Genomic DNA, 24,999 nt, shown 5'->3' with positions numbered 1-24,999 from the left:
GATGAGCCGAGCGACCTTGAGGGTGGCCCCTGTGAAGACCTGGAGGAGGAGGAGGAGGAGGAGGAGGAGGAGGAGGAGGAGGAGGAGGAGGAGGAGGAGGAGCCCATCAGTATCCTTGGAAGAATCTTCTCTCTCCTCAACGCACCTGACGAGGAACAAGGGCCCCATCCTCCATCCCACCACCCTCCGCGTCCTCCTCCTCACTCGCCGTCGCCTTGGGCATGGGAGGCAGCGCGAAGGATTCCAGGCTGAGCTGAGAAAACGGATTCTGCGGGATACTGTCCTCTCCTCTTCCCTTCTTCTCCTCAGCCTTCACGTCTCCTCCTCCCCTCTCTCCCTGCTCCACCTCCCCGAAGAACTCTGACCAGACACTGTCCTGCATCCCTGTCCTCGCATCTGCGCCGCCCTTCCCCTCCTGCTCCCAGAAGATGAAGGGGCGGAGCTCCTGGACAGTAGCCAGGTTCAGCCGTCCTCCCCCCCCTGTCGGGTAGGGCTGCCAAAAGTCGCTCTCGATCGACGTCTGCTCCAATGTCAACAAGATATTCTAGTCACCTGCTTTCCTCCTTCTTTCTCTCCCTCCCCTTCCTCCTCCCCCTCTCATTCGTTCTTTCTCTCCTTCCCTTCCTCCTCCCTTCCCTCCTCCCTCTGCTCCCCCAACCCCTGTGCCCTCACACAACATTTCGCTCTCTACTGCCACAAATCCTACGCACAAGTCTCATACTCTTCAACCTTGTCTGCCCTTCAACTCTCTCCCCTCTGATTTCTCCCCTTCCTGCTTCTTTCTCCGTCTCCTCTCTCCCGACTCTTCTTCGCTCGCACCCTCCCTGCTGCATTCTCCTTCCTCTTCCTCCTCGTCTCCGTCCTCGTCCTGGTCCTCCTGCCTCCCTCCTGCTCACCTGGACCATGAGGATGGAGGAACGGTGGAACATCTGGTAGTAATCTCGGCACACCGACCATATCGTTCCCCGCAGCGTCGCTGGCAGGCGCGTCAGCTCCTCCCCGAACTTGGCGAAGCGATTGGTGGCCGCCATGAGCTTGCAGTACTCCTCCCTCCTCAGACTGTTGATCTGCCATGCACTTCAGCGAGAGAGACCTGACTCTTCCTCTTCCACTTTCTTTCCTCTTCCTCCCTTCCTACCACGTCCTTCTCCTTCTTCCTCCCTCCTTGTCCTCAACCTTGTCTTTCTTTTCCTTCCTCCCTCGTCCTCGTCCTCCTCCTGTACCTTCGGGAGGGTGACCAGCGAGCGCACGCGATTCTGCGCCTCATCCCAGAGGGAGATGTGGGTACCGTTGAGGAGCAGCTCAAGGATCCAGATGGAGGAGGGCAGGGACACTGACGAGGAGCTTCTAGCGCTGGCTACTCCGGTCTCCGACATGAACCCTCCCCGCACCAGCTTCTCCTTGATCTTGCTCGGCGCCTGTAGGTGGTTGGCCTCGTGGGCTGCCATGGCAGCATGAGAGCTGTGCCGTTCGTCGCTCGAGTGCGAGGCGATGTGAGCATGAGTAGCTAAGCTCTGAGCTGCTCCTGCTGCTGCCTTGCCTGCTCCCGTCGCTGCTGCCGCCATGGCTGTGCCAGGATGTCAGGGGCTCAATCAGCTCCTTTCCTTATTCCCCTCCTCCTAGAATTAGCTCCCATCTCCGAGGACTCCTCCCCTTCCCCATCCTTTCCCCCATCCTTCTACTTTCCCTTTCTCTGTCCCTGTCCCCTATTCCCCCCCCTCCCTCCCTCCCTCCCCCGCGCTCTCCCCTTCCTGCCGTTATCACCACTTCAGCACGATGTCGTACCTGACATAGCGGATATCCCGCTCGACCGCCACGCCTTTCCCTTCTCCCCCTGTGCCCCCTTGTGCTCTCCCGCCTTGTCCGAGAAGGACCCGGCAGCGTGTGCCGCTGCCTCTTCCCCCTTCGACGGCGTTCCGGTCTTGAGCATAGTGCGCGCAGCCTTCAGGCGAGACCACACGCTGCTACTCTGCCCGGCCTTCTCACCGTCGACTCTCTCTCCTCCCTGCGATGCCGCTGAGGGAGTGTTGGTTATCGCGCTTCCTGCCGTGCTGCTCTCATCGATGCTCATCCTCGCAGGAGCCTCCACGTCCAGACTCTGCCGGGGAGGCAGGTCTGCCTCGTGCTCCTTCTCGGGAGTCTCCTCTTCTGCAGGTTGCGCCTCCTCCTCTGCACCTTCTGCCGACGCGCTCCTCTGCAGTACGCCCGCTTCGCTTCCTTTCCCGGCACTGGAGAGGTCGGGAGGCTCAACGACGCTCTCCGCTCCCTTCATGCACTCTTCGATGGCAAGTTTCTCATCCTCCAGCAGCTTCTGCGCCCCTCCTGCGCTCATCCCCTGCGACACCAGGACGCGGACGGCGTCTCTCTCCGCCCGCCGCATGCTCTTCCTGATGTAGAGGAGGACGGACTGCAGGGAAGACAGGAGCTCGCACATATGCTGGTAGCAGCTGAGAAGGGCCATCACCATCTGCTCAGCTGGGATCCTGCTGATCAGCTGCTCGAAGGACATTGTTAGCAGCGTCACCGCGTCCTCCTCTGCGTCCGCTGCCACGGTGGAGAAGATAATCTGCTGCAGCCCCTTGTCGAGCCCCTCAAGGAAGTGACCATGCAGGCTCTCCCCCAGCTCCCACTGCCGTCCGTTCCTCGCGTATGCAAGGAAGATGCGCTCGAACGTCTGCTTGTCAAAGTTCTTGCACAGCTCCTTCAACCCGTCCTTCACCTTGACGTCGAACCTCTCCTCCAGCCTCGACAGGCGGGTCGCCACGTCCTGGGCGCAGAGCAGCTTCGATACATGCCGGCCAACCTCCTCCCCTACTTCAGACACATGGGTCAGCGGGTCGGAGGGGCTGTGGGGAGGAGCAATCCCGATGAACGAATAGCACTCGTTGCTGAGGGTTCTTGCCAGGGCATAGTCGGGCGATCTGCCGTTGAGAGCCTCCATGGCTCTATCCTCTCGATCAAGAGCTTGCACAAGCTGCGACAGCAGCGCACAGACCTCCTGCAGCACCTGCTTCTTCCTGAAGTGGGCCGCCACGTTGCCTTCCTCAAGTTGGATCCGAGCCAGGTTCAGGGAAGACCTTCCCTTCGAGCAGACGAACTTCGCGGCCGAGAGCTCTCGCTCCAGCATCTCCACCTCATGCAGCCCCTTCTTGAAGTCCCCCCATCTTGCCCGGCAAGTGTCCGCCAGGTCCCTTTGCGCCGCATCGCTCAGCCTGACGTACTCCTCTACCACCTCGTCGAACTCCACCTCCTCCATCTCCATCGGATCCTTCGGCAGACCGTCCAGCAGGTCTATCAACGCGTTCTCCTCGCTACGTCCAATCCGATCCCATTCACAGGCGTGTGCCTTGAGCCGCTCTAGCTTCACGAAGTCCAGCCAAACCCCCTCCTCGTCCTGCGCTTCCCCCTCCCCCATGCTGGATCTGTCGCTCGCGCTCATCATCTTGGCCTGGAGAGAGAGCCTGTCCTTGGTCTTCTCAACCTCACCCTGCCTTGCCTGCTGCTTTGACCAACTGTTCCACTTCTTCTCATCAACCTGAGCAAGAGCATCCTCCTCTGGAGATTCCTTCCAGAACACATCCATCCCACCCACCACCTTCCCTCCCACAGCACTGATCCCCCCCCCCACCGTGCTCAATCCCGACACCAGCTGCTCGGAGGTAGCCATGGCACCGGCTGCAACGACGCCGATGAGCTCCGATGCAGCCACTCCGGCGTTGGCAATGGAGGTCGGCGCCATGACGCTCTTGACTTTGTTCATCGCTCTCCCTGCACTGCTCGACATTTTCTCTCGCAGGCTTCCCGAATCCAAGGATTCCGCCATGCTCTGTTGTCAGTGCCGACCTGCTGTCTGACTGCCCGCCCTCACCACAAGCGCTCCTCTCACATTCCTCCAATCCTGCACCACCAACATTCAGCAACCTCCGCGATCATGGCAAGCAACCCAGGGAGAAATCTCTGGATCAGCTACTCTGCCACTCCTATTCTCTCTTCGACTCTGTTCTCCTCCTCCTCCTCCTCCTCCTCCTATGCTCTCTTCTTCCCCTCCCCTCTCCACTGGATATAGCATTGTACGCCTTCAACCCCGAGCAGCATTGGGGACTACGACTGGCCGAACGAAGGTACTAGGAAGGTCCTATCAATATGTCTTTATGGTCCTATGAGAAATCGTAAGTGCTGCAGATCATATGCCGAACGATTGCATAACATTACTAAAAACAATAAAAAGACTAAAAAGAAAGCTTTACGAGGAAGTAGGGGTATGAGGGCGAAGAGCTAGCAGCCCGTGCAGCAATGGCGGAGGGCGATGGGCTTTCGAGCGGGCAGACGATGCCGAGCATGGGAGAAGAGGAGGAGGTGAAATTCATCAAGCAGAGAGTAAGCCTGTATGCCGATGACAGGTGAGCATGGGCTCTCAGATTATATGACGATTTGATGATTGCTTCACAACCATCTTGGCTGTTTTGTTCTTCGGAATTGTTTCCAGGAGCGGTTGTTGATGTTTGAGGTTGTTGTTGATGTTCGTGGCTTTGTTTTTATTGAGGATGAGTTCAGATCTCTGCTTGATTCTTTTCCTTCCTGAATTGAATTTGCATCCAGACCTGCATTTGGACAAGGAACCTTGTTCCTGACCACGCATCAAATCATCTGGAGAAATGATGAGCGATTGGATGAGACAGTCAAACTGCACTGGAGATCTGTCATCGTGCATGCTATTTCGAGAGACACATCGGCTTTCCCTCACCCTTGCATCTACTGTCAGGTAGCACGTGCATTGCTTCGCCCTCGCTTCCTGAAGCTGTTCAGGTCCTCGCAGACGATGCCGTGCGAGAGATGATAGCGAATTGTAGTCAAAGCGCGCCGGACGCGAAGATGAATGGAGCAGAGGAGGAGGAGGAGGAGGAGGAGGAGGAGGGGATGGAGGGGGATGAACCCTCCCATGAAATGCGATTCGTCATGGACGACCCGAACGTGACCACTCTACTTTACGGCGGATGCCTGATAACTCATTGGGATTCATCAGATTCTTGGGGTTGTCTTCAGCGTCTTCTCGCAATGTCAAGCTCTCCACCCTGATGAGCATGATGACGGTATCAGATCTCCTGCTTGTGCTTCAAGCCTTGACTTCTTGAGCTGTAGATGACGAGGGGGATTTCATGTTCGATGACTCTGCCGCGGGTGCCAGCTCAAATATTTGTATGATGAATGTTACAGACATGGTACGCTGCCTTCCAGCCACCCTCTCCCCTCCCTTGCTCTCTTGCTCGCTACCCAACGGCACCTTCACTTTGTTGCTCGTCCTGCCTCGTTTCGTTCTTCAGTCTCTAACTCCTCTCCCCCTGACTCCCTCCCTGCATTCCCCGTCTTCTCGCGCTGATTTGATTCGGCAGGCCGTTGCACAGCAGCAAGCGCTTGCTCGCTACGATGCCCTTCTAAACATGTGAGGATCATTTCTTGTTTCCCATCGCGGGGATTGACTCTCGGTTGCAAGGCCCCAGCCCGGAGATGTTGACAATCTGTGCTCGGAGCAGTTTGCCGATGCACCTGACGAGGACGAGTGACAACAGATCGTTCAACAATCAGTGTGTCGTATCCCCATGTCGGACACAATGAACATTCCGTTTGTTCGCACTTTCCCGAACCAGCTGTGATATAAGGTTGTGACAAGAGCAATGAAGTCAAAAGAAAGCTGAAGTTTAAAGATTTTCCCGCAACACCATGTCTACTCTACAAAATGCGTCCCTGCCTTCGCGAGGAGACTGGGTCTGTTTGGAACGATTGGTTGAAAATGCTCATGGCCTTTCCAAGGTCTCCACCAGCAACTTTCCTGAGAAACCGAGACATCAGTGTTCGCAAGCTAATGCAAGGGAGCTACTTGTTCTGAAGCAGACTTGCAGCTCCGGGAGTGCTTCCTGGCGCTCCTGTGGCATAGAAGGAAGTGTCCGAGACCGCAGCAGGGGTTGTGGCCTTGCCCAGCCCTTGCATCTCCCATAGTTTCGTGAGAACTTGGTTCTTGTAAGCAGCCTGCAATCATCCAAGAAGTCATCGCCTAAAAAATATCTTCTTGCCGATGACTGCTCAGTCAAACCCCAATGTGGATGGTGCAAGAGCTTTGCCTGTCCTCATGTTGCTACATCTACGGCCTGCCCCGCCAGCCAAGGCCCCGCCGTCCCACCTGCCTTCGATACTCTCTGATAGTTTCTCCAATCCCTTCAACACATATCGCCTTTCTGCTCCTACTCCTGCTCCTGCTCCTGCTCCTGCTCCTACTCCTGCTCCTGCTCCTGCTCCTGCTCCTGCTCCTGCTCCTGCTCCTGCTCCTGCTCCTGCTCCTGCTCCTTCCCATCTTCCTCTGCTCCTGCTCCTCTTCCTCTCACCTGCTCAGTGGCGCCGTTGGGTAGAAAATTGCTCAGCATCGTCAGGCTCCCGTTATGGCGCTATGGGGCTATGCACCACCCCTCGCCCGCCTGTACCCCACCCCCTATCCTCTATGTGTTGTACATGTCATTCACCCCTTCCAATTACTGCTTTACTAGGGGTAGAGGTGATTTGATAGGGGTGTATAGTTATTTCCCAGATGGCTCGGTGCTGCCATTGCATATTTTCCTAATTTCATTCAAAGTACCCCTCTATTTAATAGCCATTTACCCCGACATACGTTGCAACGCATGACGCATGCAGACACACAGTCATCGTTTTGGATTGGCAGTTTGTCGGGGAATGGGCGGAAGCAGGGGAGGGAGCAGGCAGGGAGTGGAGGGGGGAAGGAGGGAGGGAAAGTGCGAGGAGAGCAGAGGAACGGAGAGGATGAGATATCATGTTGGTGGTTGGTCGGGACAAGAAAAGTTTAAGTTGTAGGTCAATGACTGTAACGGAGCGAGCAACTTTCTGGGTTGTTGCCAGGGAGTTGTCATGATTTGCATACCAGAAGGAGTTGAGTTGGATCAGGCTTTAGGGAAGTTGAAGGGTATGAGAAGGCATGATTTTGATCCGCCTTTTAGAGTTTGAACCGCCTTCTACCTTTGTTTGTTTTGCTTCTCGCGCTCGTTTCTGTGGTCATTGTTGGGTGTTTGCAACGAAACTGCATTCAAGAGTTGCTCTTTGACAGGCACTGCGCTGGGAGGCGGGGAGAGACGATGGGCTGTGGATCATCGGTCCAATCGATTATTCCAGATCAAGATGCGAATGTTACCAAAGCTCCCAACAGCAGGGCGAGCAAGGTGGAGCAATTTCGAGTGTTTGGGTGATTTGACATGAAACTGCCAGGTGGACGAATTCGACAAGGGGCGCCATGGGAAGTTTTCAGTGACGAGTTCAGAAGCCCCCTCCAAGAGGCACGAGATGAAGGGGGGCAGTGCTTGGAAGCTGAGCCCTGAGCAAGCTGTGCGCTTGCGTGCTTTCTTTGATAAGACCTCCTCCTCTCCTTCCCCTTCCGCGATCGCCAACGACCTCGGAGTTTTCCACGAAGAATGCGGAGAGATCCCGATGCAGCTCGGGCTGAGCTCGGATGTGTTTGTGGACAGGCGACGTTCGTCGTCTACGTTCGAGGAGTTCTGTGGATCAATCTGTAGGGAGTGGGAGGTGCTGAGCAAGCAGAGCTTCCTGGCGAAGTCCTCGCAAGCTGACGTCATCAGGACCTTGGCCGAGTGCATCCCCGAGGGATCCCCTGACAACCCCTTACAGTTCCTGCAGAGCTCATCCTTGGAGGACGTGGCGATGTGGTGCCAGGGTGTGGTGGCGTCGAGGCTGGCGGAGAGCTTCTTGAGCTTGAAGAACCTCCTGCAGGCCGAGGAGGAAGCCTCCCGCCTCCTTGAGGGCGCCAGCGAGCCGATCAACGACAAGTTCTGCGTCGCAGAATTCGGAAAACTGGAGGAGTTCCACAAGGGGCTGCTGGAGAGGATAGGGTATCCCATGCTCAACTTCTACGATGGGATGCAGCAGGAGCACTGCGAGAGGGCAGACTCGAGGGACACATTCAGGACGCCCAACTACCTGCTCGAGACCTCTCCTGCTCAGGAGTGGAGGGCGGTCACAGAGGAGGAGGAGCGAGTCAAGGCGTGCCAGGGGAAGAGGATCGTGAGGAGTGTAGAGCAGCTGATGGGCGAGGAGGCGGTGGTGAGGGCAAAACTGAGAAAGGAAGAGATAATTGCTCTCATCCTCTATACTGGTAAGATGCTTACTCCTACGCGTACTCCTCCTCGTCCTCTTCCCCATCGTCCTCCTCCACTTCTCCTACTTGGCTCTCCCTTCATGCCCCACCCCCTCACCCATCCCCTTGCTCACTTCTCCTCCCCCCCAATCCCTCCTCCCACTTCCCTCCTCCCTACGCCGCAATCTCCCAGATCGTGATAGAGTTTTTCTTGCAGGACCCATGTACCTCAAGTACAACGCGGTCCTACGTGGGTTCCCTGCTGAGACAGTGAAGGAGCTGAGAGGCAACAAGTACCCCACGACCCTCTTCTGTATCGTCAGCGGCATCATCAAGCTATCAAGTTTTATGCCCCTCCCAAGGAGCCGCCTCCTCTTCCGCGGGCTGGGAGGGGTTGCGCTCCCTCGGGCATTTCTGCAGGAAGACGAGTTTCTCATTACGGGGGGGGTGGAGTATGGCATGATGAGCGTGACCTTGAACAAGGAGGTGGCGATCCAGTACCTGAAGGGACAAGCTCCGACGCTCTTCGAAATCTCCTGCGGAGCAGTCGATCGTGGGGCTTCCCTGCGGTTTCTCTCACAGTACCCAGGAGAGGACGAGATCTTGTATCCTCCCCTCTCGTACCTTGAGGTCGTGGGGAAGCCGCGGGTGGAGCTGGTCAAGTATGCGTTGGAGGAAGGGAAGGTGGTCCAGCTCCTCGTTCGGGTAGTGCCGACCAAGATCAGCACGAACTCGTCGTGCTCAACCATCGAAGACATGATCTCCCGACGGAAGAACCTCTACGTCGCTGTGATGAGGAATGTTGAGGAGGACGTGAGGAGGATGTTGCAGGTGAAGATGCAGGAGGTTCTCAGCCAAGACTCCTCGCTCCAAGTCGGGCAGGTGGACTCCCTTCGGCTGCAGACTCAGGCAGACTGCGAGAGAGTCGTGGAGATCTACCTGAGCAGAGATGATGTTTGGTTCAACAACGAGAAGAACTACGCAAGCGCCATGCAGCTTGCTGTCTACCTCGCTGCCATGTGCGCTGACAAGTTCGATCACTGCGTGAGGGAGAGGGACTGGTACAACCAGGACTCCCTCGTCGTCGTAGGGAGACACATTATCGCTCTCCTTAACTCGCGGGCAGGCAGCAGCGAGACGGCAGGAGAGGAGAAGGCGAGGTTGTCCGACCAGATCTTCGAGCGCTCGCGCATGCTCGAGGCCATTGGTGACGTCATGGAGACGAGAGAATCGCCGTTGGCGTCGGCGGCGGCAAGTGGAGACATCCAGGGGATGGAGAGGCTGCTGGCAGCTGGGAAGGAGGTGGATGCGGTTGACAAGGACGGGAAGACAGCCTTGCAGTCTGCTTCCTTGATGGGATACGACAAGTGCGTGAAGCTCCTGCTGCTGCACAAGGCCAACGTTGACCTCAAGGATGCAGCAGGAGCGACTGCCGTCCACCTCGCATGCAGCAGGGGCCACGTCGAAGTCTTTCACCTCCTCGTCGAGGGGAGGAGCTTGCGGGACGCGGTGGTGGCGCAGCGAGAGGACGGGAAGACAGCGTTGGATCTCGCCGCTGAGACTTCTCAGAGCAGCATCCTCGCTGACATCTTCTATGCAGCCGCCGATCTGCAGGACGAGGAACTGTTACAGCTCGTGCTGAGGGTAGGAGGAGCCTGTCTTGCCTCATCGGCTGACCGGGAGGGGAGGACGTGCGCTCACTGGGCCGCGAGGACTGGAAGACTCGACGTGCTGAAAACCCTCCTGAGCCACGGGGGCATGGGAGCCGCTCGAGCAGCGGACTGTGAGGGTTTGACATGCGCGCATATCGCCGCGGACAGAGGAGACCTGGAGGCTCTTCGAATGCTGCTGGACGTTGGAGGGGATGCGATCGTTCATGATGTGGATCAGTTCAGCAGAACCCCAGCTCACCATGCTGTAGTGCGCGAGAAATTTGACACCCTCGAGCTGCTGCTGGAGAGTGGCGGGAGGGAGCTGGCGATAGCAGCGGACAGGAAGGGCTTGACATGCGCTCTGATCGCAGCTGAATGGGGAGAAGTGAAGGCGCTGGACATGCTCATCGAGGTGGGAGGCAGGGAGGTTGTGGAGGCGGCGGACGCTGACGGCCGGACCTGCGCCCACTGGGCTGCCTATCGCGGTGACGTCCCGATCCTCTCGAAGATCGTCGACCTCGCCGGCCCTCAGGTCCTCCTCGCCCCTGACTGCGACGGCAAGACCTGCGCTCACTGGGCCAGCGACCGGGGAGAGTTTGGCACCTTCGACCTGCTGCTGGCTGCAGGCGGGAAGGCGCTGGCGACAGCGGCCGACCACAAGGGGGTGTGTTAAGTATTTTGCGGTTTCACTCCAAGTGAAGTTTTTAGCATCATAATGGTGAGCTTTTTAGAATATTTGATGTGTAACGTAAATATTTTCAAAAGCTTAATGTTATGGTGTGAAAAAATGAGAAAAAAATTAAAAGTTATGATGTGTTTGCTTTGAAAAAATTTCCCGCATTGTCTCTGTGTGTATCTTATGCGTACCCTCCCAAAAATACGCATTAGAATTTATTTTATATCCCTGTGTCCTAATGCTAGACTTTGATAACCTAAAGATAAATCCCAGTATCTTTTATCATCTGTATTACTCAAAGCTGTTTTAACCTGTTGTATTGCGTAATTTTGAAGCTTTGAGCTTCGAATACCATGTACCTTACAAGAAAGGGGCTTATTTTCACTAACGCATTTATCATAGTCTTCGTGTTTTATATCTGTTTTTACAATTGAAGAAGGAACACCCTTTAATTTCTTTATATTTTTATATCCGTCTTTAATGCTATGTTTCTTATAAGAATAACATTTAGGTCGTACTCCTATGAATTCGCTCATAATATTATCCCCTAATTCATCCTTAAATTTTCCAATAACCTTTTTATTTGTTTCATCATATAATGGGTTCTCTTTGCTGTATTCGCTCATATCAAAATGTTCGCGCATATCCCAAATATCTTTATAAAGGTCTTCTGTATACACAGCAAAGAAGAAGCTATCGGTATCAGTTGCTAGAAGCTTAAGATTTTGACCATACTTAGGTTTCATTATATTATAATAGAAGTCATACATTAAATATTTTGACAAGTCTAATATAGAGAAACCGGCATAAATAGGTTTATCTAGTTTTACATTTTTTTCTTTCAAGGAAACTAAAGGCATGTTTTCGTCTATAATTTCCCACTTAGTACAATTAGGTGAGTTTGTATATTTTTGAGCCTTCTTTAATGTAGTTGGTAGTTTGACCTGAACACGGTTTCTTACATTCTCCATAGTCTTACCAAATACCGCATTATTCATAAGCTTGTAATAATCTTTTTCAAAATCATTTTTTAAATTATCTGGGATAAAATCAAACAATGCTTTTGAGATGGGTTTTAACTCATTTTCTTCAAGAATGCTATAAAATCCATCATCACGGAGTGTCCCCGCACCAATGACGCATTTTGTATCATTGAGGATATCAATATAACCAAGAAAGCCAATTTTATTTTTCAAATATGGACAATATAGGAAATAGTGATGTTCGCCTTTTGGTGTTGAGACTTGAAAGGTTTCAGCAGATTGCACCAAGTTTTCAAATTCTTCATTCCTGTTCTCAGCCTTTAAAATATCAAGATCAATGACCGTGATATTATTGATCTTTCCAGTAAGAACAGCATAAAGAACGCCTTTATTGTTGTTTATTTTGTTATCAATTAATTTGTGCCAGATCTTGAATGTCTCTTTGTTGTGTTTTTTTGTATCGTTCCAGCCAGCAGCAAGGGCATATGTTTTTTTAATGATCATGTCAGATTCAAACTCCTTGTTGTCCCTATCATTTGGATCTTGAGGATAGAGGGGGACACATTTGAACTCTAAATCATGCCTAATATATTCATAGTCTTGAATAGCACCTTGAATTTCATAAGTTGCAGAAGGCAAGCGAAAAGTCATCCTTTTAATTATAGTTGAGATTTTTTTATTACTTATATTCATTTTTTACTTTATATCATTTTTTATCAAAAATCGGAAAAATCCTTGCAATTTATTTTTGTTACCATTATAACAGTAAAAAAATAAAAAAAGACTGTATCACTGCATTAATTAGATGATTGATTCTCTCTTTCTGCCTTCTTCCTATAATAATATTCAAGGGCCTTTTGTTTGATCATGTTTCTATATTCCTCATCATTTGCATATCGGGTTTTTCTAAATTCGCATACTCTCTTGCATTCTTTGTCGTGGAATTCTTCATCGTTGTTAAATCTCTTCTTGTAATAGCGAGCCTGTGCCTTGGTCATAGTTGGGTATGTTTCAACTTTATATATAAGTGAGAAAGTTTATTTTACTTATATATATTAAAAATAATCAAATCATTTTTATATAAATTAGATTGTCCGGCTCTTCCATGTGTTGCCTTCTTTGTATAGTTGGTATGTTGCCATGCTTGCGGCTGTAGGCTTGGCAGTGCCACCGGTTGAAATGATATCATTCAATCGTTTAACTATCTTTCGAGCTGTTATTTTGTCCTTATTATCTTCGTATTGCTGTTTTTTCTTTCTAATATATCGGCTTTCTTCTTATCATAATATTTCTTTTGCCTTGCTCTCTCGCTAATTCTAGGATCTTTTATAGGTGGTTTATTTGGTTGCCTTATCGTTGGCGAAGCCAAGCGCAGCGTAGGTTGTGGTTGGATCTCATCGGTTGGTTCTTGTTTAATCCTGATTGTTTCAGCGGCCGCAGGTTGTGGGTCAGTGAATCCTTTTTCTTGTTTGATCTGGATCATTTCATTTTTGGATAAAGATTTCTTATATGCTAGCAACTAAATACATTGTAAACGTGATTAGACAAACTTTTATAAATCAATTTAAAATTTCGATGATTTTTACGACCACCCAAAAAATTCATTTATTCCTCTTTATTTTCCCTACCGAATCCCTATTATATTTTATTCAATTGAAATAATAGCTGCGCATTGGTGCGGATTATCACACAAAATAACCAAAAACAAACGAGCGCACACACGGAGTGTGCCAGAGCAAACATAATATTAATGAAAATTATGAATCCTTCAAGGATCATATAAGTAATAAAAAAATCTATGTGGGGTGAGGGGGTAAAATATTAAACACGTTGTTTTGCAAACCTTACATAAACCCTACATTAATAACAAACCCTACATAAAACCCTACATATATTATATTATTATTAATGTAGAGCATATATTTATTATTTATCTGTATATATACACGTCCATATGTAGGGTATGTAGGGTATGTAGGGTTTGAAACTAAGTTTTGGAATCCACCAAATTTATATATATAACAAAAGTTTCAGGAAACCCTCCAACCCTACATACCTTACACCCCAAAAAACACCCTCTGTCCGTCGCAGGGGGCAACCATTACCATTATTATACTAAATTATATTCTTTTTTTTTTATTATCTATCTTTCTTTATTATAAATGAGTACTAGAAAAGGCAACACATGGATTCAAGCGCTGAAAGAGTTCAATAAAGGTCATTCTGGCACTTGGTGTGTTGTCAAGAAAGGATCAAAAGAATATGACCATGTCAAGGGAATCATGCAAGATCTAAAAACATATGATGGTAATATTCCACATAAGCAATATGCAAAACCTGTCAAACCTAAGAAACTTATCAATGCAAATCAGCAATACAAGGATAAAGCGAGTGTTGGACCTAAACAAAAGAAAATGACAAACAAAGAAAGATATGATAAAGCAATTAAATTAAAAGTTGGAGATATCAAAACTAATAATAAATGCCCCGTGTGTGATCATCAATTTGATAAAACACCATCAAAGGATGAATTTAAGGCACATGTGAATAGCGACAAACATAAGAAAGTATTGTCAAATTTGAAATTCATGCTTGAATTTGATAAATAAATATTTTATTTTTTTTATCTATCTTTCTTTATTATAAATGAGTAAAAAGAAAGCTAATTCTTGGATTGATGCCTTAAAGACTTATAATAAGGCGCATTCTGGAGGAGATCAAGAAAAAGGCCTTTCTCTTGGTGCTGCTTGGTGTGTCCCAAGGAAAGGAACACCAGAATATAAAGCTGTTCGTAATATTCACGAATACAAAATTAAAAAAACACCTTTGAAAGATGAAGACGCAAAACTTCATATTAAGAATCTCAAGGATAGTATTCAAGGTGTTGTGGGAGCACACCAAAGAATGGGACCGTTAGAGATCCAGATAGCAGAACTCTTGCATGCCAGGTGTAAAGAATCGACTTGTGAATCGTTGCAGTCATTGGCATTGAATAGAGAATTGCGAAATTGGAAGAAGAGTAATATGAGACCAGAAAAGATTTCTCTCGACGAAATATTCCACTGGGGGCGCATCTTAAAAACTAGAAGCAAGACGACTACGACCGTGACGCCTGCGATGGATGCGAAGGGAGACGTGTCAGTGGTGAATATCACTGTGGCAAGTGAACCGTTGGTACGGAATGAACAGCAGGCTGTCGGAGAAGTTGCAGTGGGCAAGAAGAGATCCTCGGGGTCAGGCGAAAACAGTGGTTATTCGTGCAGCTTTCCACCGAACGTCTTTGGTGATATGTCCGACCATACAAAAGTGTTCAAAACCTACCTTGACCGGGCAGCGGATGAGATCATGGATGTTGTCGAAGCTACAGTGGGTGGATCACCTGAAGTTGTTGTACTCTCACAGCACAAGCAATTTCCGCAGTACCTGCATGCCAGTAACAAATATAGTGCACGGGTCGACTGAGTCTGAAGAAATCTTGTATGTTTGGGACAGGGCGGATGATAACATGACAGGCAGTCAGCCAGTATGCCCGCGTTTTGTTCCAGTATGGAGGGATGAGATGTACAAAACTCGTTTACAGCATGTCGATCCTGTGTCATCTGCCCCACAGGTCAGTGCTGATGTGGACTCTACTTTCAGGGATACGCGTCTTCTTGTGGCGAATCTAGCGTTGGTCTCTCCCGTATCATCCGGGACGCGGTGGAGCTGGCGTCTGACTTGTTATCTCTGATGTCTTCCGACCGTGACAATCCAGCTGCAATGCCTGAGAGAGGCCTGAGTCAGGCAGATTACGCAATGACAGCGGCTTGCGATGCAGGAAATGTGGAGAACGAAAGTAGTTTTGACAAGTTACCAGATCCCAAGACAAGGTCAGAGATGTTATGGCATCTTTGGGAGCAGGCTGAAAAGGAGGAAATTGCGAAGATCGAAAGTCGAGGCGTCTGGGAAGTTGTTACGCGTGATCAGAAAAACAGGGAGTCAAATCATTCTGTCCTTGCTCGCGGCTTGTGGGTGTATGCTTCAAAACGAGACTTGAAGGGCAAGATCTTGAAACGAAAGGGGCGGCTAGTTATCATGGGCAACTTACTCCCTTCATCTGAAGAATTGTTTGCACCGACTACATCGTTGGACAATATCCGGCTCTTGCTGAGCATCGCGGCAGGCAACTTCGTTGGAGAATCACATTCAGGGATATCTCTGCTGCTTTCTTGTATGGTGACTTGGAGGTTCCTGTGTATTTGATTCCTCCAGATATCATGAGTCTTCCTCCTGAGTGCCTCCTCAAAGTCTTGAAGTCGCTCTATGGACTTCGCATTGCACCTAGGAGATGGTATCTTAAGTTCACGCAGGTGTTGAAGACGGTGGGAGCAAGTGGGATAGGACATGATGAGATCATCTACCGATACTCCAACTGTCTTGCTTCTGACTGTCTTCGTGGATGACTTACTCATTGTCTCTCAAACTGAAGCAGTTAAGATTGAGTTTCTTGAGAAGCTCAACACAGTCTTCGACTTTTCGGGGAGTGAGGCAACAGGTACCTTCTTGGGCATTCGCATCGAACAGAATGACGATCAGGGTCGGATAACTTTGTCATAACAGCATTTCATTGAAAAGATTGTTGAACGCTTTGAAATAGTTGCCAGGGGCGTCAAAACGGTATTACCTGGTCACTATCTCAAGACTTATCACTTGGAGGGTAAGTTGTTGAACAAGAAGGAAGTCCGCACTTATCAGAGTCTCCTGGGGTCCATTCTCTACGTGGCACATTGTACGCGGGTTGATATCGCATTCGCAACGAGCGTCCTTAGTCGCTTTGCTCGTGCTCCTCGGCAGTGCGATTTGGATGCCTTAATTCATCTTCTACAGTACCTTTACACTACTCGGGAGGTTCAGATTGTATACCATTGTCACGGTGTCTCTTACCACCAGGAGTGTTTTGTCAATGAGATGATTGCATTCAGTGATGCTGGTTGGGGTACCGAGATTATCACGAGACGGAGTCAAAGCGGATATGGAATCGTTCTGAATGGTGGGGTAGTCGTCTTTGGATCCAAAATGCAGAAGGTTGTTGCCCTGAGTTCTTCAGAAGCTGAAATTTATGCTGCCACCACATGCGCAAAACTAGTCAAGCTTTATAGAAATCTCTTGGGTCAGATGGGATTTATGCAGACTCGTCCTACTCTCTTGCTAATCGACAATGAACCATGTCTGAGGCTTTTGTGGGACAAGCGAAGTTACAGTCGACTCAAGCACATTGATATTCGAACGAAGTATGCTGTTGATTTGGTAGAAAAGGACGAGCTCTATCCAGAAAAGATTCATACTTCTTATCAGCCTGGTGATTTGCTGACGAAAGTTCTGCCTTTGAATCGGTGGAGGCTCATTGGTGAATTTCTTTTCGGAGGCCCCTTACCTGATATGCTGCTCTGAGGATGCTCGCCTGTCATGCTCTCTGCGCTTCTGTCGGTGACAGTGCTACTCTGTTCCCATGCCGTCCGTCAAAGTTGTATGCCCCGTGTGTGGTTGACGGTGATCCGCCGCTCCAGCCTCCGACAGGGAGATTCAACCGATCGGATCCTGCTGCGGTGGCTTCCAGGTTTTATCTTCCGTCTGTTACCCGAGTCAGGGAGGGTGTCTCGGACCGTTGCCACCGAGTCCGTGTTGCTCAAGAACTATCAGTCTTCCGTCTTCTATCCGATTCAGGGAGGGTGTCTCGGGTGATGTCACCGAGGAGACTCTCATGGAGAACGTGAAAGAATCGGATGAATCGGAAGGAGGATAAAGACAGACACGTCTTCCTCAAGCTTGTGGTTAGCTGCAACCAAGACATCTGTTCTAGGTTAGTATCTTAGAAACTCGCTCATCCTGATCTATGGAACCCATGACGGTAGTGAACGATGAAATTGAACGTCAAAATGATTTTGTGCCTTGGCAAAACAATGATCCCCGGGGTGGATAGGATAGAAAGGGCCCATAGATTAGAAACGAGAAAATTGTGTTCAAAACAATCAGAGATCAATCAATGCATTGCAAGAATTCTGAACCTGATCTCTGGAGCTTGATTGGAAGGGAAGAGTTTATGATGGAAGATGAGGAGGAGCACAGGAGCATGCGGACAGCGCAGGCGGATGAGGAGCGTCTCTAGTGGCATGCGGATGGTACAAGCTGAGGAGCCCGAGTGCAAGGTGGTGCAGGAGTGCTGCTGAAGCGCAAGCGCTGGAGGAGCAGCGCAGGCCCTGCAATGGCGGGGAGCAGCCGGAGCGCAGGTGGAGGAGCAGCGCAGGTGCTGCAGGAGTGCTGCTGAAGCGTAAGCGCTGGAGGAGCAACGCAGGCCCTGCAATGGCGGGGAGCAGCCGCAGCTCAGGTGGAGGAGCAGCGCAGGTGCACTGTTGGCGGGGTGCGACCGCACTGCGGCCGCAGCTCAAGCGGAGGAGGAGCGCAGGTGCCACAGGGTTGAGTCAAGCGGAGGAGGTGCTCAGGTGAAATGGGCCAGTGCGGACGCAGAGGAGGAGAGCAGGTGCACCAGGGTGCGCAGTTGAAGCGAAGGAGGATAAGATATGTGACTTACAATCGACGCATTGTCGCGTCTCCTTGTCATATCTGTCGAGTTGCTAAATTCGTGTCACGTCCTGTGCATAAGCAGTCGTCTTTTCGACAGGATCGAGCCGACGATGTCAATTCGCTTTGGCATGTCGATTTGAAAGACATGACTCGATAACGGTTTCAGAACCATCAGGATATATGCGTTCTCGGGGTTCATATCGTGACGTTCGTCCTATGAAACACAAAAGTCAAACAGCCGCTGAGCTTGGAGGAGGAGAGCGCGGTGTTGCAGCTTGGAGGAGCCTCCGGAGCAGGGAGATGTTTGAAAAAAGGGGTTTCCAGAGGATGACGGATGAAATGGAAAAGGAAGCTGAGAATCTCGCTTAGCTTCGTCAGGGAGGGTGTAAGAACTCGGATAAGTTCTTAGAGACGGCGAGAAGTTCAGGGTATTGCGTCTCATCGGTGGACGAAGCTCAGCGAGATGGAAGTGGGTTTTGACATAGGTCTGGAATTAAGGAATCGACGAGCCTGAGGGTCAGGCAGTGAAGAGGGGGGTAGGAGGACACGTGTCCAGAGCGCTGTGCATTGTGATTGGGTTGCAAGGGATTGAAGGGAAGGTGGTTGCTGTGAATAAAGGAAGTGTTGGTGGTGTTGTGTGGTTCTTCTGAGAGTTCTACAACCATCAGTGAAGGTGTTAGAGACTGCACAGCTGTGTATCGTTCAGGAGGTGAATGAGGTTGGTGTAAGGATCTCAGGTGTACTGAGAGTTAGTCTTTGGTGGATCTTGGGTTAAATAGATTCTGGCCAGTGAGGTGGATCGTGATTCGATTAGCTCTTTGCTTGTGCAGGCTTGGGCTGTGTTTGCTTTGGCCGATTTTGCTTTGGTTGCTTTGGTTGCTTCTTGGGTTTTTGTGCCTTTGGCTTGGTTTTGAATTCTCAGGTTTGAACCGATTCTGGACTGGTTGAGGGTTTCTTTTTTGGCGATTCATCCTTTATAATATATATAGATAATTATTTTTCTTATGTAGTTTTATGTTTCCTTACATAAAAAACCAAAAATAAGATCATTTAAAATTTCATTTTTGCAAAATCTTCCTTACTGATCGAAACTAATTTTAAGCCATCATCTTTAGGTTTATTTTTCTGTGGGTTAGGTCCAACCTTATTTTTATATTGTTGATTAGGTTCTAAATCTTGAATTCCAAACTCTTTTTTTCTCTTTGTTTTTGAAAGACCGACCCCAAAGTATTTTTTGCTGCCTTTCATTAATAGTTTTGTATAATTTTCTATGTCATCTTTCAAATATATGCCTTGATAAGGTCTATATTCTTGAATGAATGTTTTTGTTCTTTTTTTCCCGTCCTTATCATAATAAGTTTCTTTCTTTTTTAATTGTGTGGTTCATTGACCTTATCAGTCATTATTTTTATGCCTTCTTTTGAAACAGGGGAAACTTTGAAATATTTCTTTTTATCTGCATCGCTAAGATCAAGATATGATTTAATATTTTTAGCTGCTTCCATGTGACGACTTCCTTTTTTTGGTATGCACCAAGTATTCGATCCTTTCCAAGAATTATTTTTCTTTTTGCTCATTTAAATAATAGTTTTATTTTTTAGGGAATCAAAAATGATTCAGCATTTTTTTATGTGCATCATTAAGCTTCCCGCCACCGACCACATCAGACCCTAATATAAATTTCACTCTTTCTTTGTGTTCTTTCTTAAGTTTTGCATCTTCATCTTTCAAAGGTGTTTTTTTAATTTTGTAGTCGTGAATATTTTTAACAGCTTCATATTCTGGTGTTCCTTTCCTTGGGACACACCAAGCACCACCAAGAGAAAGGCCTTTTTCTTGATCTCCTCCAGAATGTGCCTTATTATAAGTCTTTAAGGCATCAATCCAAGAATTAGCTTCTTTTTACTCATTTATAATAAAGAAAGATAGATAAAAATAATAAAATATTTATTTATCAAATTCAAGCATAAATTTTGAATTCGACAATACTTTCTTATGTTTGTCGCTATTCACATGCGCAATAAATTCATTCTTTGATGGTGTTTTATCAAATTGATGATCACACACGGGGCATTTATTATTGCTTTTGATATCTCCAACTTTTAATTTAATTGCTTTATCATATCTTTCTTTTTTTGTCATTTTCTTTTGTTTAGGTCCAACACTCGCTTTATCCTTGTATTGCTGATTTGCATTGACAATATCTTGTTTCATAGGTTTAACAGGTTTTGCATGTTGTTTATTTGGTAATTTGCCGTCATAAGTTTTTAGATCTTGCATGATCCCCTTAACATGATCATATTCTTTTGATCCTTTCTTGACAATGCACCAAGTGCCAGAATGACCTTTCTTGAACTCTTTCAGCGCTTGAATCCATGTGTTGCCTTTTCTAGTGCTCATTTATAACAAAGAAAGATAGATAATAATAAAATAAAAAATATAATTTAGTATAATAATGGTAATGATAAAGGGGGTTTAATAAAAAGGAGGTAGGCGGAGGGTAGGCGGGGGGTAGGTTTTTGAGCGGATGGAGAGTGTGGAAGGTTGGAGGGTTTGTGAGGTCAATTACTAATAGGCCAAGATCGATCAACTGAGAGAAGTTCAGAAAAAAACCCACCACACCCTCCACACCCTCCACTCAGTCGTCTATATATACAGATAAATAATTAAATATATATGATTCTGGTAATGATTTGTGAAGTGAAGGGTTTAGTGGAGGGTTTATGATTAATTGAATAACCCTCCACGCTTCAAGGATTAGCAGGGTTTTGCAAGGGTTTGCATGTTTGTTCAGGCCCACTCCGTGGGTACGCTCGTTTATATTTGGTTATATCATGTAATAATGCGCAGCAATGTGCAGCTATGATTTACATATAATAAAATATAATATAATTTATTAATTACTTAGAGGGGGTTCGCAAAAACAACGTGTTTAATATTTTGCGGTTTCACCCCACATAGATTTTTTTATTACTTATATGATCCTTGAAGGATTCATAATTTTGATTGATATTATGTTTGCTCTGGCACACTCCGTGTGTGCGCTCGTTTGTTTTTGGTTATTTTGTGTGATGATCCGCACCAATGCGCAGCTATTATTTCAATTGAATAAAATATAATAGGGATTTGGTAAGGAAAATAAAGAGGAATGAATAGATTTTTTGGGTGTTCGTAAAAATCATTGAAATTTTAAATTGATTTATAAAAGTTTGTCTCCTCACGTTTTCCAATGTATTTACTTGCTAGTGTATCACCTGGGATATCATTATACACACGAAGTAGACAGTGATGAAGTATCTATAGTGATGATACTTGCGATCACCGATGGCCGCGCAGGAATAATATCAGGATTCAGAGAAGTAATAGAGGTGGTACAGATGTACAAGCTTGTTTAGACCCTTCACCTCATTCTCCTTTCCCTTTCCTGCAAATGCGAGCGGCCCCTCTTCCTCTCTCTCGATCCCTCAAATAGACTGAGAGGATGCCTGGTCCTAGGAACTACCACTACCGGTACTCTACGCTTCGTATCCGCGGTATGATCCTTCGACCGGTCCGAGTCCTAGTCCCATAGCCTGGAGGTTCCATGATCCTCGTACGTCGTCCCTATTGTAGCTGCCAAGTTGCTGTCCTTTCAGTGCGCTTGTGCACAGAGCCACATCGACTGCTTGACATGACCTGAGGTGAGGCTTGCCAGGCTCTCAGCCGATCAGTTGCCTCAACAGGTAGAAGCAATTAGAGGTTCCGTTGAGTAAAACTAATGGACTAATGGTTTGTCCTGCATGTATTATATAACATTTTTATAAGTAGCATAATTTTTGTGCTACCCCTACTAAAAAGTTCAAGTACCCTGGTGAAATCATGCCCTGCTTTCCAAAGGTATTATTTGGCATTCATTGAAGATGCAGATATCCAAATACATTACTACAAACTCAAAGCCCTCATGGCAACCTCAACATTGCACACAAATCATCCAAACACAAACTCAACAAACTTTGTCAAACTTCAGAAACACATTCCATTCAACCTTGGACGAAATCTCATTCGACTACTTCACCCTAAACCTTAAAATCAACACCTAAACTCCCTCATACTTCAACGCGATACTTTGCTCAAACTTTCACCAGAAGAATAAATCTGAGGCGGACCCACAAAACTACCCCTTAGCCTTGATGGACCGTCCTTTGGCCTTAACTAAACCCACCCCTCCTTCTACACTAGCCGTTACACCATAGAACCCCTTGCTCCCACTCTCTAATGCCGAACCACCCCTAGTAGAGGGGACCTTGAAAATTCTAGACCCCGGGGGGGGGGTTATTTTGGTACCATATGTCCCCTAGATGGAACAAGGTTGGTCCGGCATCTGTCAGACAGTTTGAGGTATCTGATTCCTATTTAGTTATTTTAAGGAAAATTGAGAAAGAATAAACTTGACGTGCATGGTTTACGGATCGTGTTTGTTTCTTGAAGGAACTGCTGCGCATCACTCGCACTGTTATTTGAATCACAGTTTAGGAGCATATCCTAACAGGCAGAATGGAGTAAGTTTGGAGATGTGACCGTCGTTGTAAACTTTCTCATCAATTTCCGGGGGTGGTACATCTGTGACCTGTACAAAGGCCTGGGGAGCTACGTGATAGCAAGTTTGGCGAAGACAATCATACTGTCTTCACCCAAGCTTGGAGGGTTCAAGGACATTCTGAACAATGAGAGCTTGTAGTAGCTCTAGCGGCTACAGAGGATGGACGGCTCATGTGGTCATGGGTGAGATCCATGGCGGCAGTCACGGTGACGAGCACTGTAGCTCGGGTAACCAATATATGTATCTGTATGAAGCTTCGTGTTGGGACAGAGATTGCATCGTTCGACGGACAACATAATGATCTAGATCATTCGATACAACTCCTCGAGACAAACGTGGACTGAGAGAATGGATGATGCCCAGCACATGCACACTCTCACAAGACCGTCCATCCATATTGAACAGCGACGCAGAGCGAAACTTGGCGCTCCGCCGCGAAAACACGACCAAGATACATCAATCATCACTTGTATCGCCATCATCTCCATCTTCTTCTTCTTCTTCTTCTTCGTGTTCTCCTTCATTACCTCGATTACCTCCGTCATCATCATCATCATCATCATCGGGCTAATTACTACCAACATCGTCATTTCCATCTTCTTCTTCTTCTTCTTCTTCTTCTTCTTCTTCATCATCATCATCATCATCATCATCATTATCTGCATCGTCATCATCGTCGTCGTCGTCATCGTCGTCGTCATCGTCATCGTCCTCCTCCTCATCATCACCATCATCATCTTCAACAACAACAACAACAACAACAACATCATCATCATCGTCATCATCATCGTCATCATCATCATCATCATCATCATCATCATCTTCATCTGCATCGTCATCATCATCGTCGTCGTCATCGTCATCGTCCTCCTCCTCATCATCACCATCATCATCTTCAACAACAACAACAACATCATCATCATCATCATCTTCATCATCATCATCATCATCATTATCATCATCTGAAATGTCCGAGGCTAGACTCTCGCTTCTGCATACCTGGTTCCACATGACAGAACAGCATGCCCAAGAGAAAATCAAAGGAGCTGCCGGACTCTCAACTTCCTCTGCGAGGTCTCACCTCCTTCAAGATGTTGAGGAGTGCTTTATACTCTGGCATGGATAGACTTGTCTTGCCCTCGTGGGCCTGCATCACACCGTCGCTCTTCTTCCGGGTAACCCCTATCACAGCGGCTGCTGTCCTCTCCATGAACCTTCCAGCACCTGTGCAACGAGCCACATCAGCTGCTTGCCATAGGCTGAGGAAAGAATATAGCTCCGATCAGTAGTCTCAACAAACAACTTGATGTCTCCATGGGCCGAGTGTTAGCTGTTTGGGCAGGTGACTTTCGTCAAACCGGAGATTGAGGCGTCAATCAAGTCTTCGTCTTTGTGGACCAGAGCTCAACCCCTCAGTCTCAGAAGAAACATGCGTGCTGCGTTCAGTGGGGAAGTATACGCACAAGAGCTTGCGATCAGGCTACTGATGGTCGGTGAGGATCTACTCCCGACCCCGGGTTGACAGCATGATTGATCTTGCTCCAAATGTTTGTTCTTCGGTCAATTCTCAACAGGAACTGGTCGAAAAAGTCTTCCCTGATCTCCTACACAATGTGCAGAGCTTGGCATCGTTGTCACTGCAAGAAATCCTTTCAGTGCCCGATCAACAATGCCGCACCTAAGGTAAGCCCGGCAATCCTTCAACGACTTCCCACTCCGCCTAGAACGTATCATTCAATTGATACACGGTCATGGATCAGGAAGAAGTAGTCCAGTTCCCCATTGTGGAATTTCTCCGACTCTCTCAGCCCGGGTGGTTTCCCTCCTCATGAGCTCTCGCTCAAGGTCGCTGCTCCCATCCTGCTAGTCACCTCCCAAATTGTGTAATGGAACCCGGCTTCAGCTATCGCAACATGGCGGAGGCAACTATCATGACATGTTGCCACAGATCCAATTCAGTCCCCTTTCTTCTGTCCTTGGCGTTCACCATCAACAAGTCTCACGGGCAGTCCGATCGCTGACTGTCGCAGGCAGTCGACTTCACCTTGAAACCCACACGGTGCTTCTCGCATGGACATTTCTATGTCGCCCTTTCCCGGTAGCTAGGGATTACTCAACTACTCAGCCTTCTGGAGCTTCGGAGGACTCGAGGGGGTGGTGGGGCTACCGAAACTACGGGGTAATAGGGGTACACAATCAGAGGGATGGAGCCTTTCGTAGAGGTAAGGGTGGGTACTACACTCCTCTTACCCAATCGCGCACCTCCCGCCATGGTAGGAACCGGTGGCCCCTCTCTGCCTCTCACCGCCCTTATGCTCCTTCCTGCCATCCATGCCTTCTGCCCCTGCGCACTCGATGTATGCATCCGGCCGAGGAGGACTGCTGTCACGAGCTACATG

The 24,999-nt window shown here is 48.3% G+C and overlaps 6 protein-coding genes across 6 annotated transcripts in view; 4 read left to right on the top strand and 2 right to left on the bottom strand.

Annotated features, from left to right (window-relative positions):
* Positions 1-136: 136 nt before the first annotated feature.
* GUITHDRAFT_113524 (hypothetical protein) lies at positions 137-3,823 on the bottom strand (the record flags this gene model as incomplete). Its single annotated transcript, XM_005827415.1, has 4 exons — positions 137-520; positions 897-1,067; positions 1,224-1,567; positions 1,786-3,823. 4 exons carry the CDS (start codon positions 3,821-3,823, stop codon positions 137-139), a joined length of 2,937 nt encoding a protein of 978 aa, XP_005827472.1.
* A 506-nt stretch (positions 3,824-4,329) lies between these two features.
* GUITHDRAFT_113523 (hypothetical protein) lies at positions 4,330-5,561 on the top strand (the record flags this gene model as incomplete). Its single annotated transcript, XM_005827414.1, has 7 exons — positions 4,330-4,400; positions 4,600-4,762; positions 4,807-4,971; positions 5,024-5,090; positions 5,140-5,219; positions 5,391-5,440; positions 5,492-5,561. The coding sequence occupies 7 exons, from the start codon at positions 4,330-4,332 to the stop codon at positions 5,559-5,561; spliced, it is 666 nt and encodes a 221-aa protein (XP_005827471.1).
* A 4,118-nt stretch (positions 5,562-9,679) lies between these two features.
* GUITHDRAFT_154145 (hypothetical protein) lies at positions 9,680-10,621 on the top strand. The gene has a single exon (XM_005827413.1). The coding sequence runs from the start codon at positions 9,908-9,910 to the stop codon at positions 10,472-10,474; it is 567 nt and encodes a 188-aa protein (XP_005827470.1). The 5' UTR covers positions 9,680-9,907; the 3' UTR covers positions 10,475-10,621.
* Positions 10,622-10,692: 71 nt separating this feature from the next.
* GUITHDRAFT_175438 (hypothetical protein) lies at positions 10,693-11,964 on the bottom strand (the record flags this gene model as incomplete). The annotated part of the gene is made up of 1 exon (XM_005827421.1): positions 10,693-11,964. One exon carries the CDS (start codon positions 11,962-11,964, stop codon positions 10,693-10,695), a length of 1,272 nt encoding a protein of 423 aa, XP_005827478.1.
* A 4,746-nt stretch (positions 11,965-16,710) lies between these two features.
* On the top strand, positions 16,711-17,529 carry GUITHDRAFT_154142 (hypothetical protein). Its single transcript, XM_005827412.1, is given in 3 exon segments — positions 16,711-17,068; positions 17,140-17,368; positions 17,382-17,529. The coding sequence occupies 2 exon segments, from the start codon at positions 16,893-16,895 to the stop codon at positions 17,240-17,242; spliced, it is 279 nt and encodes a 92-aa protein (XP_005827469.1). The 5' UTR covers positions 16,711-16,892; the 3' UTR covers positions 17,243-17,368; positions 17,382-17,529.
* A 6,616-nt stretch (positions 17,530-24,145) lies between these two features.
* The window catches only part of GUITHDRAFT_113520 (hypothetical protein), a gene marked incomplete at both ends in the record, with an annotated part of 2,249 nt that continues 1,395 nt past the window's right edge, over positions 24,146-24,999 (top strand). Inside the window, one exon of the mRNA XM_005827411.1 lies at positions 24,146-24,283. Within this exon, the coding sequence (XP_005827468.1) occupies positions 24,146-24,283 (138 nt within the window). The remainder of the gene's footprint in view (positions 24,284-24,999) is intronic.

This window comes from Guillardia theta (genome assembly GCF_000315625.1).
Source record: "Guillardia theta CCMP2712 unplaced genomic scaffold GUITHscaffold_67, whole genome shotgun sequence".
Taxonomy (NCBI): domain Eukaryota; class Cryptophyceae; order Pyrenomonadales; family Geminigeraceae; genus Guillardia; species Guillardia theta.
This window is presented reverse-complemented; position numbering and strand designations above follow the sequence as displayed.

What these genes read in the sequence shown, in the direction of transcription:
- GUITHDRAFT_154142 (XM_005827412.1), top strand. Translation starts at nt 16,893, where the DNA reads ATGCTCGCCTGTCATGCTCTCTGCGCTTCTGTCGGTGACAGTGCTACT. An exon ending in GCTTCCAGGTTTTATCTTCC is followed by an intron (nt 17,069 to 17,139) that starts GTCTGTTACCCG and finishes AAGAACTATCAG; the next exon opens with TCTTCCGTCTTCTATCCGAT.
- GUITHDRAFT_154145 (XM_005827413.1), top strand. Translation starts at nt 9,908, where the DNA reads ATGGGAGCCGCTCGAGCAGCGGACTGTGAGGGTTTGACATGCGCGCAT.